The sequence below is a fragment of the Protomyctophum bolini genome (genome assembly GCF_963924005.1).
Source record: "Protomyctophum bolini genome assembly, chromosome: 1".
NCBI lineage: Eukaryota > Metazoa > Chordata > Actinopteri > Myctophiformes > Myctophidae > Protomyctophum > Protomyctophum bolini.
The window spans coordinates 43,327,116-43,339,742 of record NC_137862.1 but is presented as its reverse complement, the minus strand read 5'-3'; the positions used below and the strand labels follow the sequence as shown (position 1 = coordinate 43,339,742).

Sequence of the window (12,627 nt, the reverse complement as noted above, 5' to 3'; positions counted from 1 at the left end):
TCTGTCCCACATGACGTTCACTCTGGTAAAAAATAAAACTTGAAAAGAAAAAGAGATCTATGGTGAAGCAGGTGTAAAAATAAGGTGCCACATTGTTGACATGTCAAAGTGATATTTGATAGGCGTTTGATAGGAGTATTAAATAGGCATACAGGTAGTTGGTGTATTGGTTTAGGACTGACTGGGTGTGTGTGTGTTTGCCTGGCTGTCATAAGCAAACAGTCCATATATGGCTCTAACAGAATATCCAGTACTGTGTATATGACGTGCTTGATGTCTGCAGTCACCCAGATCGATAGCTGCTCTCTCATCACTCTCTCATAAGCAATGATTAACCCATGGTTATGGACAGGTCACACGTGGCACGTGGAAATACAGATGACAGATAACAGGACATCCACTTCATTCTGTGATATAATCTAAATAAATCTTCATGGCCACGAATTTATCATTATTTATTAGATTTTGACAGATTTTGACAATTAGAGTCACAGACCGATGAACCGATTTAGCATTAGCATAACCATTGTTTGACTTTTGTGCTGATATTGGTATCATGAAGAGGATGTGTCCCAATCTGGCGTTCCGGATTTCGGGCATGTCATACAGACATTGACATTTGACATTGACATTGACATTTACACCACTTAAATGGTGTAATAGATCAGTTTCTCCAGAAAATCTACAGTTGATTTAGTCGACTAAATGTATTTTGGCGGTGCCTTGATGCCGTCGATATGGCAGATTTTTACACTTGCAAACAAGCAACCAAATGTAAAATGACTTATACTGGACCTCTTGTCCACCAGTCCCTTCCTAACAACAAATTGTCAAATATATGTAGTGCTAGTTTTAGTCATCATAGGTTAGTTTTCATTTAGTTTCTATTCCGTTTTCGTCAGTGAAAAGAAAGGCAGAAAAAAAAAGACGAACTTTTTTCCTCGTGGTTTTAGTAGACGAAATCAACACTGCTCTATCGTCGCCGTCGACGCTGCTGAGGTCTTCAGGGTCTCCACGCCGCGCTCCAGGAGTCTCAGCAGTGACGTGGGGTCTTCAGGGTCTCCACGCCGCGCTCCAGGAGTCTCAGCAGTGACGTGGGGTCTTCAGGGTCTCCACGCCGCGCTCCAGGAGTCTCAGCAGTGACGTGGGGTTGTACGGGAAAAGGTTCTTGGCGTGCAGCCTGGCCACCAGCCTCCCGAGCTCCGACAGACACAGGAGCGCTCTGGAGAGAACCGGCAAGGTCTGTCTGGACCGCCGCGCCGTTTCTTCTCCCGTCCGTCCTTTCTGTCGCCCAAACACGGACCCTGTCGTCGCAGTCATTGTCGTTTGCACCGCCCGTGCTGCCGAATCGTCGTCGTCAGACGAGCGGAGCTCTGTTTGCACATCCGAGTGGGAGGAGGAGTCGAGGACAACGATGGCGGCGGTCGGTCCGCTCGTTGCCCGGTTCAAACTCCAGCCACCCTCGAGGCTACCGCCACGGACAACCTCCTCCATCGCGTCACCCGATGTCCCGATGGCGTCCTCCTGCTGTGAAGCTTCTTCTACTTCCATGTCGCTCTCTGTGTCGGACTCTTCAGAGCTGCCGTAATCCACCAGTCGAACCTCTCCCGGTGCCCCCGCCGAGGCCACACTCGGGCCAGCAGCAGCGCTGCTAACCGGCGGCGGCCAGGCGGCGCCCTCGCGGCTCAGCGCGGACGCAGCGCTGCTAGCCGGCGGCCAGGCGGCGCCCTCGCGGCTCAGCGCGGACGCACCAGAGCTGCAACGCTCCAGTCGTCCTCCAGGGTCCACGACGGTCTCCTCCGCTCTTTGACACGCCTGTGAGCAAAGGTCATTATAGTTAACGAAAACTAGCGAAATAACGAAAACTACAATAAAAAAAATACATAAACTTTTTTTGTTAACTGAACTACGTAATTAAAAACTATACTGAACTATAATGGAAAATCCAGAACAATAACTTGTAGGAATCCCTCCCGGTAGGCCAACAGGTGCTTCAGGTAAATGTTTAAATGTTGTAATGTACCTACTGTACCTGTGAGAATGTATAAATGTTGTAATGTACCTACCTGTGAGAATGTATAAATGTTGTAATGTACCTACCTGTGAGAATGTATAAATGTTGTAATGTACCTACCTGTGAGAATGTATAAATGTTGTAATGTACCTACCTGTGAGAATGTATAAATGTTGTAATGTACCTACCTGTGAGAATGTATAAATGTTGTAATGTACCTACCTGTGAGAATGTATAAATGTTGTAATGTACCTACCTGTGAGAATGTATAAATGTTGTAATGTACCTACCTGTGAGAATGTATAAATGTTGTAATGTACCTACCTGTGAGAATGTATAAATGTTGTAATGTACCTACAGTACCTGTGAGAATGTATAAATGTTGTAATGTACCTACAGTACCTGTGAGAATGTATAAATGTTGTAATGTACCTACTGTACCTGTGAGAATGTTTAATTGTTGTAATGTACCTACCTGTGAGAATGTATAAATGTTGTAATGTACCTACCTGTGAGAATGTATAAATGTTGTAATGTACCTACCTGTGAGAATGTATAAATGTTGTAATGTACCTACCTGTGAGAATGTATAAATGTTGTAATGTACCTACTGTACCTGTGAGAATGTTTAATTGTTGTAATGTACCTACCTGTAAGAATCCCTCCCGGTCGGCCACCAGGTGCTTCAGGTAGCGAACGCAGTACTCCAGGAAGCAGGTCTCTGTGGAGATCAGGAAGTCCAGGAGGATGCTGTGGTCGAACGACACGCCAAGCAGGAGCAGCAGGAAGTGGCAGTGAGGGTTGGAGCCCGATGTGCACAGTGGCTCCCCCTGGTGGCTGGAGGCCGAGGCTGCGTCACACGCCCCCGGGGACCGGCTGCTGCTGCAAAAGACACACACGGAAATAAATTAATTAATGTTGTCATTTGTGTTTACAAACCAAATTTAACCTGTTTCTTAAAACGGGCTCAGTGCTTGTTATTACAATTTTTGAGGGGTGCTACTGCTAGCCCCTCCTATATTCAGCTATAGTGTAGATTATTGCCCTAACGCAAACATTAAATGCCATTGACAATAAATGGAGAAATGGAATGCCATTGACGATAAATGGAGAATTTGCATCATATGTAGACAAGCAAATCGGCTATTTTCGTCCTACACAAAGAATAAATCCCCATTGACAATGAATGGAGAATTTACGTCATATGTGTCTGAGCAAATAAACATAGTTAAGTAAAGATGATGTACGATGATAAGAGCGCCCCTCACTTCACACTATTATTGTTAGATTTCCTAGCGTCCTGCACCAACACTCATCTGACCAATATTATCCTCATCTATTGCTCTGTCCTGGTCAGGTCAGAGGTCATCGCCCTGCTGGCTTATGGTAGACAACTAGACATTGTTGTCCAAATTCATTTCTGAGCCATACACATTCTGAAGAAAACCTGGAGAGACTGACATTCAGTAATTGGGTCTTTTTGATCAAAATAAGAACATTATGTCGTTTCAGGAAGTATTTATTTAAAGACCTTTTAAGCGTCGTATGTGGAAGTGATGAGACAAAAACAATGAGCTGACAAAATTGGAATTGGAATATTATAAAATTGAAGCTGATAAATGAGTTAACTCTCTACTGAAAATTGGTATCCCACAGATGTATTTTCCATTCACTAAAGGGCTAGAGAGACAGCTTCTGTTACTGAACAAACACCCTATGGCAATAATATCAGAATATAGAACTGATTTGAACACAAAAAACATTGTGTTTTATTAACAAAATAACAACAAATAAATCACTTATTGCACAAAATAAATAAATAATAATAATAAGAACATTATAATGGTTTGCAAAATAATAAAAATCACACCCGTGTGAAGTGAGAGGCACTCTTATCATCGTACGTCAACCTGTATCATCTTGGGACAGACAGACAGACAGACAGACAGACAGACAGACATACAGTGTAATGGTGACAGGTAGACAGACAGGTAGGTAGACAGACAGGTCTACCTGGACATCAGAAGCAGAGATTTGGCCGCTTCCATCAGGTCATCGTCCTGTTCTCCAAACACCTGTGAGAGCCAGGAGCATGGGTGACCCCATGACCCCGGAGGGTGACCCCATGACCCCGGAGGGTGACCCGGCTCCGTCAGAGGGACATGGTGTTCCCGGAGGAAAGCCAGCAGAGCCTGCTGGTACCCAGCGGTCACTTCCTGCTGGTACCCAGCGGTCACTTCCATGCCCCGGTGGTCAGCACCTAAACACCATGAGGGGACAAACAGGGGTCACATCTCCATGCTGGCTTGGAAAATTACATTTTTTTCTTTTTTATAATTTTTATACCACGAATTTGTAACCCATTTTTCACCCCTGTGTCAATTATCTAATGTGATCCTGGGCTCTACACACTACACAACGGTCTTGAACTCATGCTTCCTTCATGCCTGAGTGTCCAAGTTGCTCCTACACCTGACAGGGGGGAATTTCCCTGGTTGGCGTAGAAGGAACACGTTATTCCAACCAGTCCCTTTCCCCTCCACCAGGCGCCCCAGCTGGCCAGGGGCAGGCTGTTTAGAGACCAGAATTATTTGTGAGGGTACCTACCCTAGGGTGAGGTTTTTCAGAAATCTGTGATGATTTAGAAGACATAGACACTTTTTTGACTTGAGAGCTACTTTCAAAATGACCAGCTCAACAATAACTACCCATAAAAATTGTTATCCCATTGCTGAAAATAGTATTTTTTTTACCTAGAGGGCTTTGGAATATGAGGCGCTGATGTTACATGTACAATAGGGGTGAAAATGGAATTGCTAGTTTTTTTTGTATATAACTTTATAATGCTATACTGATGTTTACGCAACTAAAGTATTGCATTGTTTGTGGGTTTGAGCTGGCCCAATTGGATGTGAATCAATCAAGTCACCTTAATTCAAGTGGGAGATGTATATATAATATTTAAATTATATATTTTTAGTGGCATGTCATGTGGTCTACCTGAACTGCCTTGGTGATCTACTGGTAGATCACAATCTACCTTTTGGGAACCCCTGTAGTAGATCAATAGAACATTGGATGGAAAGAAATACTGCCCCCTGCTGAGCAAACTGAAATAACCCATTTAGACCTGAGGCCGATTCTAAAAAACTGTTTTATCTTCTATGTCAGTGGTGCTCAACCTTTTTCATGCCAAGGACCCCCAGAATTATCTGTATTTGGCTGCGGAGCCCCTGAAAATATGTTGTTCCAAGGATCCCCCAGAAGCAAAGATTTGAGTTCAAAATGTTCGCTCTGAAAGAATATAATATTCAACGATTTGCGCCACATTTTCACGATTTCTCAGAAAACTGTTTTTAGAAGAAATTTGTAGAATCAGGTCCTCAAGTCTTAAAGGGCCACTTCACCCCTTTTGCAATCAGATCTTACTTTAATGATGTTTTGGACGCAGGAAACACTTTCCAGTGGTTTTATGTGTGTAATAATGTGTTGTTGGATATTTTAGTCATGACGCCATGTTCATGACCAAAAACCTGTCATGAGAATGTGCTCTCACTCCCTTCCTGGACTACAAAGTCACACCTCCACACAGCCTCCCCCCCTCCACAAGGAGGGGAAGTGCACCAAAGCATTATGGGCATTGTAGGAATTCAGCAATCCAGTCAAACCCTAGTAAAACACACATGCTTCATTATGTTTCTGGCCATAGGGTGCAAATTTCAAATTGTGCTACTGTCATATACTACAAATACTATTAACATTGATTAAGTACAGTTTCTTCCAGCAATGAAATGATCCTTTAATCATGGGTTGATGAATTGATTACCTGGGCCAGCATGGGAGTCCATGGTGAGTTCCATGGACTTGACGAGGACCAGGCTAACGGCTCTCAACATCACGTAGTCACATTGCTGAGCTGCTGTAGCGCCACCACCAGGTGATCTGCGGCGGGAGGACCCTGTAGCACCACCACCAGGTGACATGCTGTGGGAGGACCCTGTAGCGCCACCACCAGGTGACATGCGGCGGGAGGACACTGTAGCGCCACCCCCAGGTGACATGCGGCGGGAGGACCCTGTAGCGCCACCACCAGGTGACATGCGGCGGGAGGACCCTGTAGCGCCACCACCAGGTGACATGCGGTGGGAGGACCCTGTAGCGCCACCACCAGGTGACATGCGGTGGGAGGACCCTGTAGCGCCACCATCAGGCGACCTGCGGCGGGACCCTCCGAAGGAAGACGACGCCTCCGTGACCGGAAGACGCCGAAGCCAACCGCCGTCCACGGCTCGCAACACGCCCTCCGCCAGCGAGGTCATGTCTGTGCAGAGGGCAAAGGTCATTACAGTTAACCAGCGAGGTCAACGTTATTACAGTTAACCAAAACTAACAAAATAACAAAAACTAAAACATTTTCGTTAACTGAACTAAAAGAAAAATCTATAAGAAAATGTTAACTAAATGAAACTGTATTGCCTGTTTACAAAACTAACTACCAGTTAGTTTTGTAAACGCTCAACCCATTTTGGACTGAGGCCGATTCTAAAAACGCTTCTAAATCCTGAACTAAGTTTTCTGAAAAACTTCAAATATTTATATAGCAGCATCAAAAATGTTACATTTTTGAATTTTTACTGTACATACTGTACAGAACCCCAAGAGGGGTTCCAGTCCAGAAGGGTTAGAAGTTAACACCAAAAGGGGTTCCCGCACAGAATGGGTTCATGTAGCTAGGTAAGTGTAATGTCCACGGAAGTGAACCTTTCAAACCTCAACTCGCAGTTTTCTCTGCAAGACATTACGCTATAAGCCATATCTCCAGAACTGGTGGGTCAAACTGAACAACCAGTATGTCAATTTGAAGCTATTACCCTGCTTTTACATGACATAATTTTTTTTTAAGAATCAATCAATGCCTCGGTCAGAAACTGTCACATTTCATGAGCTGTTATGTCAGGGTTTACCTGACAAAACCTCAAAACTAAAACTAAACTTTAATGAAAAACCACAAACTATTATAACCTTGGCAGAGCTGTTGACCTTTGACCCCGGTGGATGACGATGATGATGACAGCACTCCCAGCGCCACCATGTCCTCTCCAGCTCTCTGCAGCACGACTCTCTTCAGGAGCAGCAGCGCTCGCTTCTTCACAAAACAGTCCCCGGGAGAGTCGACGAGCCTCAGGAGCGCCGCGGTGCGACTGTGGACCAGTCTCTGACAGGGTAGAGGACCGCTGGTTCCACGTATGGACCTGGAGCAGTGGGAAAAGGGTTGTTTTTATGTCACTTTGGTTCCCAGACTTGTTCACGTCAAGGACCCCCAAAATAACACTCATTAGCCCGCGGACCCCCATTTGAAAATATATGCCAAGGACCTCCATAAGAGAAGATCCCCGTCCCCGTTCCCCACTTTGGGAACCACTGCTTTACACCACTGACCTGGATGCAGTGAGCACCTCCAGAAGGTCCAGGAAGATGCATACGGTTCCCCCACGGTGCGCCGCGCTGCGTTCCCCCTCCTCATCATCTGGGAGAAGCTTTGAGAACAGAGCGCTCAGGGCCGGGTCGAACGCTACCAGTAGCTTTTCTGGAAGTCATAATAATAATAATAATAATAATAATAAGCTTGCTTTACAGAGCAATGGAGAAAAAAAGCAAAGCAAAGGCATAAAACAACATTGGTTGGGATTGGGATTTTTCTCTATCACTAAACACGGGTGAAATTCACCCGAACACCTGCCTGTAGGAAAATAATCACACCCGTGTGAAGTGAGGGGCGCTCTTATCATCGTACATCATTATGCATCATCTCATATTGGCATGTGCCCTGTTGCCTGTTGCCACAAATTCACGTCATATTTGGCAGAGAAGATGACGGAGAAGATGACGGAAATTTTCCCTTCATTGTCAATGGCATTTAATGTTTGTGTTGCGGACATGTTGTGGGGGGAAAAGCTGTATATAGGAGGGGCTAGCGGCCCTCAAAAACCAGGGATGTGGGCAGGGAAACAAAGCTACCTTCTATGATGTCACTGAGCATCATAAAGGTACTGAAAGACCCACCCACCTCAGACATCAGCAACATTATGATGTCACTGAGCATCATGAAGGTACTGAAAGACCCACCCACCTCAGACATCAGCAACATTATGAAAATCACAAAAATATAATCGTCCGGGTGAAAATCACCCGTGTTTAGTGTTGAGTTCTAGGGTTAAAAATGTCTCCAGAGTTTGTTAGTAATGCCAAAATGCCGCAGCTCGCTTGGTGTTCAACCAGCCAACATTCTCACATGTCTGGGGTAAGATGAGTAGGCAACATAGGAAGGAGGAACAGGAAACCATGATCAAATGCGAGGTTTTATTATAAAACGCAACCAAAAGGATATTTACAATAATGGCTCTTAATCAAACAAAGAAAATACAATAAAGAAACACCTTTCCCAAGGGCGTTCGGAACAAATGGGTTAAACAATATACGGTAGTTTTCACAGTTAGTAGTCACACATAGCAGCAGGTCGGAGGAAGACCATAGTGATGTTCCCCGACGAGCTGTCAGACACAGACTGACTAAGTAGCTAACGGTGCACCCATGGCCACTGGGTGACACGTGACCGGCAGCCAATAAGGGAGGCAGGCGTTGATCAGACGCCTGACTAAAGCCGGCCCCTCGTTCATGTCACTGACAAGGTAAACACAGTCAATTCAACCTGGAGTGGAGAAGAACACATATATAATAGAAGGCGCTCTCTATTCCAATATATGGTTCATAACAAGTCTACTTAGATGTATAGATATATATATATACTATCGCCCGCCCCGCGATAATTGCGCTGAAAATCTTGACCCGTCCGCCCACTCTTCAGACTCCATTTTAGCCCGTAGCACTTGCTTTAGCACTCGCCCTAGCCCAATGACCTACCAGGCGAATGCAAAGGCTCAACTTATGTAACTATAGCATTTTATGTAGACAGCACAATATAGTGTATACGCATAGTATCATTATATCAGATATACTGTATTCCACTGTTATGTTCATATTTTACGTATGATTCATGATAACTAGTCTTTATATATCGCCATGCTTTATGTCTTACTTAATGTAAATCGCTCTGGATTAAGAGCGTCTGATAAATGCCTAAATTGTAAATTGTTAGTAAAGACTTTGTAAAGAGTTAGTTATATGCTGTTTAACTGTGAGCTAGAGACTATGGGAAAGTATGAAAATAATAATTATTAGGGTTTTGTTAAAACACCAAACCTGTTTTCCTTTCCTCGGATGCCTTGAGAAGTGTCTTCAAGACGTTGGTGAGTGACCAGATGCAGGCGTCCAGTTCAGCACAGAGACAGGGACTCTGGAACGCGTCCACACATTTCTGCTGCCACACCGGATTAACTGTATCCTGGGAAAGGAGAAGAGGACCACACCGGATTAAATGTATCCTGGGAAAGGAGAAGAGGACCACACCGGATTAACTGTATCCTGGGAAAGGAGAAGAGGAAAGCCTTTGTACAAAGACAATTATGAAACATTGCACGCCTATGAACATTTATGATAAGAGTTTGGTAGACAAAATATATTAGCAAGATACACCAATATATATATTTTTTTGTAATGGGAGGTTGCCAGAACTCCTTGTTAAAATTTCAAAGCACCAGGAACTAGAAGGGAATGAAAAAGATCCATCAGTTTCCTTTATTTTTTGACGGTGGTTTGATTGATTGACTATTGGGTCTAGATATCTGTGGGTCATAGTTAGAATCATGTACAGAAACACAATCACATAACCCAAGTAATTCATATGTTGTTTAGTGGTTTATTATTATATCACACACTGACCACTATAACTATAACAATAGCACGGTACGGTACAGTACAGTACAGTACACAAACAGCCTGCACCTCTCAGTTCACACGGGTGTGATTTGTATTTACAAGTGATTTCTGAGATGGGAGTGAGACGCAGTGATATTTTAAAAACCTACAAAGTAGTGAAGTTCACAGATGACAGACGTTGATATTTTTAATACTTACAAAGTAGTGAAGTTGACAGATGACAGATGTCGATGCACTCTTCGCAGCCAGGTGAGATAGCATCCTGTCTTCAGCATGGAAACACTGAACCTAGAGGCCAAAGGTGGGATTGCACCAAAAAGACATAAAACACATTTTACTCGAGATTATCATCAAATGTTTTTACATATGAGGGTGTCTGCTTCTGCCATCACATCATGTGATTAGTAAAATAAATAAATATAAAAAGTGTGATTAACCAACTTAGCTGAGGTCATAGACCAGATAATAACTATAGCCTACTGCAAAAAAAAAAAAAGTAATAACAATAATGATAAGGGAACACTTATCGTCATAGTATAAAACAAAATGTCTGATCTACAAGCTCACAGCGCTACAAGCTTATAGGCAGCGTTGTGAGCTTGTAGATCTCTTCATTGGGATTCCTGTCAAGTAAGCTGCAGTACATGCAGAACAGCACTGCCAGGGTCAGAATGAGAGTCCGTAGACATGACCACATAACACCCATCCTCTTCACACTGCACAGGCTCCCCGTTTCAGCCAGGATCGACTACAAGTTTGGTCTGGGTACGACTGCTTCTCTGAGTCCTAGAGCTCTCTGCTGTCTGTCTGGGTACGACTGCTTCTCTGAGTCCTAGAGCTCTCTGCTGTCTGGGTATGACTGCTGCTCTGAGTCCTAGAGCTCTCTGCTGTCTGTCTGGGTACGACTGCTTCTCTGAGTCCTAGAGCTCTCTGCTGTCTGGGTACGACTGCTTCTCTGAGTCCTAGAGCTCTCTGCTGTCTGTCTGGGTACGACTGCTTCTCTGAGTCCTAGAGCTCTCTGCTGTCTGTCTGGGTACGACTGCTTCTCTGAGTCCTAGAGCTCTCTGCTGTCTGGGTACGACTGCTGCTCCGAGTCCTAGAGCTCTCTGCTGTCTGTCTGGGTACGACTGCTGCTCCGAGTCCTAGAGCTCTCTGCTGTCTGTCTGGGTACGACTGCTTCTCTGAGTCCTAGAGCTCTCTGCTGTCTGGGTACGACTGCTGCTCCGAGTCCTAGAGCTCTCTGCTGTCTGTCTGGCTACGACTGCTGCTCTGAGGCCTAGAACTCTCTGCTGACTGTCTGGGTACGACTTAAAATGTGTAATCATGACAGACAGCCCTATCGTGGCCTATGATGTGAGATTAAGTGTTCCCTTGTTTATTATTATTATTATTATATATGTATTTCTTCTTGCAGTATGGGCTTTTCTTGCACACTCACCAGTTTGGACATGAGATCGTGTCGTTGGAACAACTCTCTCCAGACCTCCCAGATGTAGTGTGTCTGTGAAGCCATCATGCTGCTTTGAGACGTCATCAGTTTGGAGCTGATCTTCTCAACCAGTGTCAAACTAACACATGCCAACTCCACCATATTATCATCATCCTCCTTGGATTGACAAAAAACACTAGAATCTCCCTCTTCTTGCACATGATCATCATCATCAGGTAACAACAGCAGTCCTGCACTCACACTGGAGGTGATCACAGATGCCAGCTCCCCAGCACCTTGGCAGGGTTTCTCTGAGTCTCCCCCCATGATCAGCTCCCCAGCACCTTGGCAGGGTTTCTCTCTCCCCATGATCAGCTCCCCAGCACCTTGGCAGGGCTTCTCTGCCCCGGTGATCAGACCGTTGTAGCCGTCGGTTAGTGAATCCACTATTCTGCTATAATCCATTTTTTTTACAACTCCGCAAATATATAGATCCACCACAGAGCTTGCCTTGAACCACCAGTCCTGACTCCCGACCTTTGAATGTTAATTAAACTGTGCGCAGCTCAAAAACAGCAGAGTGAGTTGAGACAACAACAAAACAAGCATGCTTCTCTTCCTTCCTTCCGTATGACGAGAGAGCCACCAGTGTTGCCAGATTGTGTGAGAGAAACAAGCAAGCAAGTTCCATGAAAACAAGCCCAAAAGAAGCCTGACTGACAAGTCTAATGGGAAAATAGCAGATCTACAACAAGCGTTGTGCTATTTTCAAAACGACCATGGGAAACAAATAGTAACAACATGTGGAATATTTTTTGAAACATTTTATCAACAACCACAAATCTTGTATGGGGATTCCTGGCAAATATATATTTTTAGACGTAGGCTCTTTGGACAAATATGTTTATTGTGGAGGTCCTTGACATGAAAATGTAGAGAATCACTGGTTTAAACGACATTATGAAACAAGCCCAAAAAAACAACTGCACTTTAGAAACAAGACCCACAAAACCACAACCCGCAAGGCCGCAACCATAGAACTAACAAAACTTACAAGCTACTTTACATAAAAGTAAGCCCAAAGTTGCTTATAATAAACCGACATGGCAACACTGAGATGCTGCTGCTGAGTGGGAGGAGCTTTCTTTCGTTCTTTCTTTCTTTCTTTCTTTCTTTCTTTCTTTCTTTCTTTCTTTCTTTCTTTCTTTCATTCTTTCTAATAATGATTTAAATTATTTACACTGGAATAAGGTGTGTATAAAGTTGGATATCTGATGATAATTGTATAATAATAGTTGATATTCCGTAATACAGTGTGTGTGTGTGTGTGTGTGTGTGTGTGTGTGTG

At 44.2% G+C, this 12,627-nt stretch overlaps 1 protein-coding gene across 1 annotated transcript; it reads right to left on the bottom strand.

The window, feature by feature from the left end:
* Nucleotides 1-572: 572 nt before the first annotated feature.
* lins1 (lines homolog 1) lies at nt 573-11,891 on the bottom strand. Its single transcript, XM_080770782.1, has 9 exons — nt 11,289-11,891; nt 10,049-10,138; nt 9,275-9,416; nt 7,454-7,601; nt 7,037-7,266; nt 5,841-6,335; nt 4,028-4,274; nt 2,665-2,893; nt 573-1,815 (listed from the first exon to the last, which is right to left on the bottom strand). Exons 1-9 carry the CDS (start codon nt 11,742-11,744, stop codon nt 1,084-1,086), a joined length of 2,769 nt encoding a protein of 922 aa, XP_080626908.1. The 5' UTR covers nt 11,745-11,891; the 3' UTR covers nt 573-1,083.
* Nucleotides 11,892-12,627: the final 736 nt, after the last annotated feature.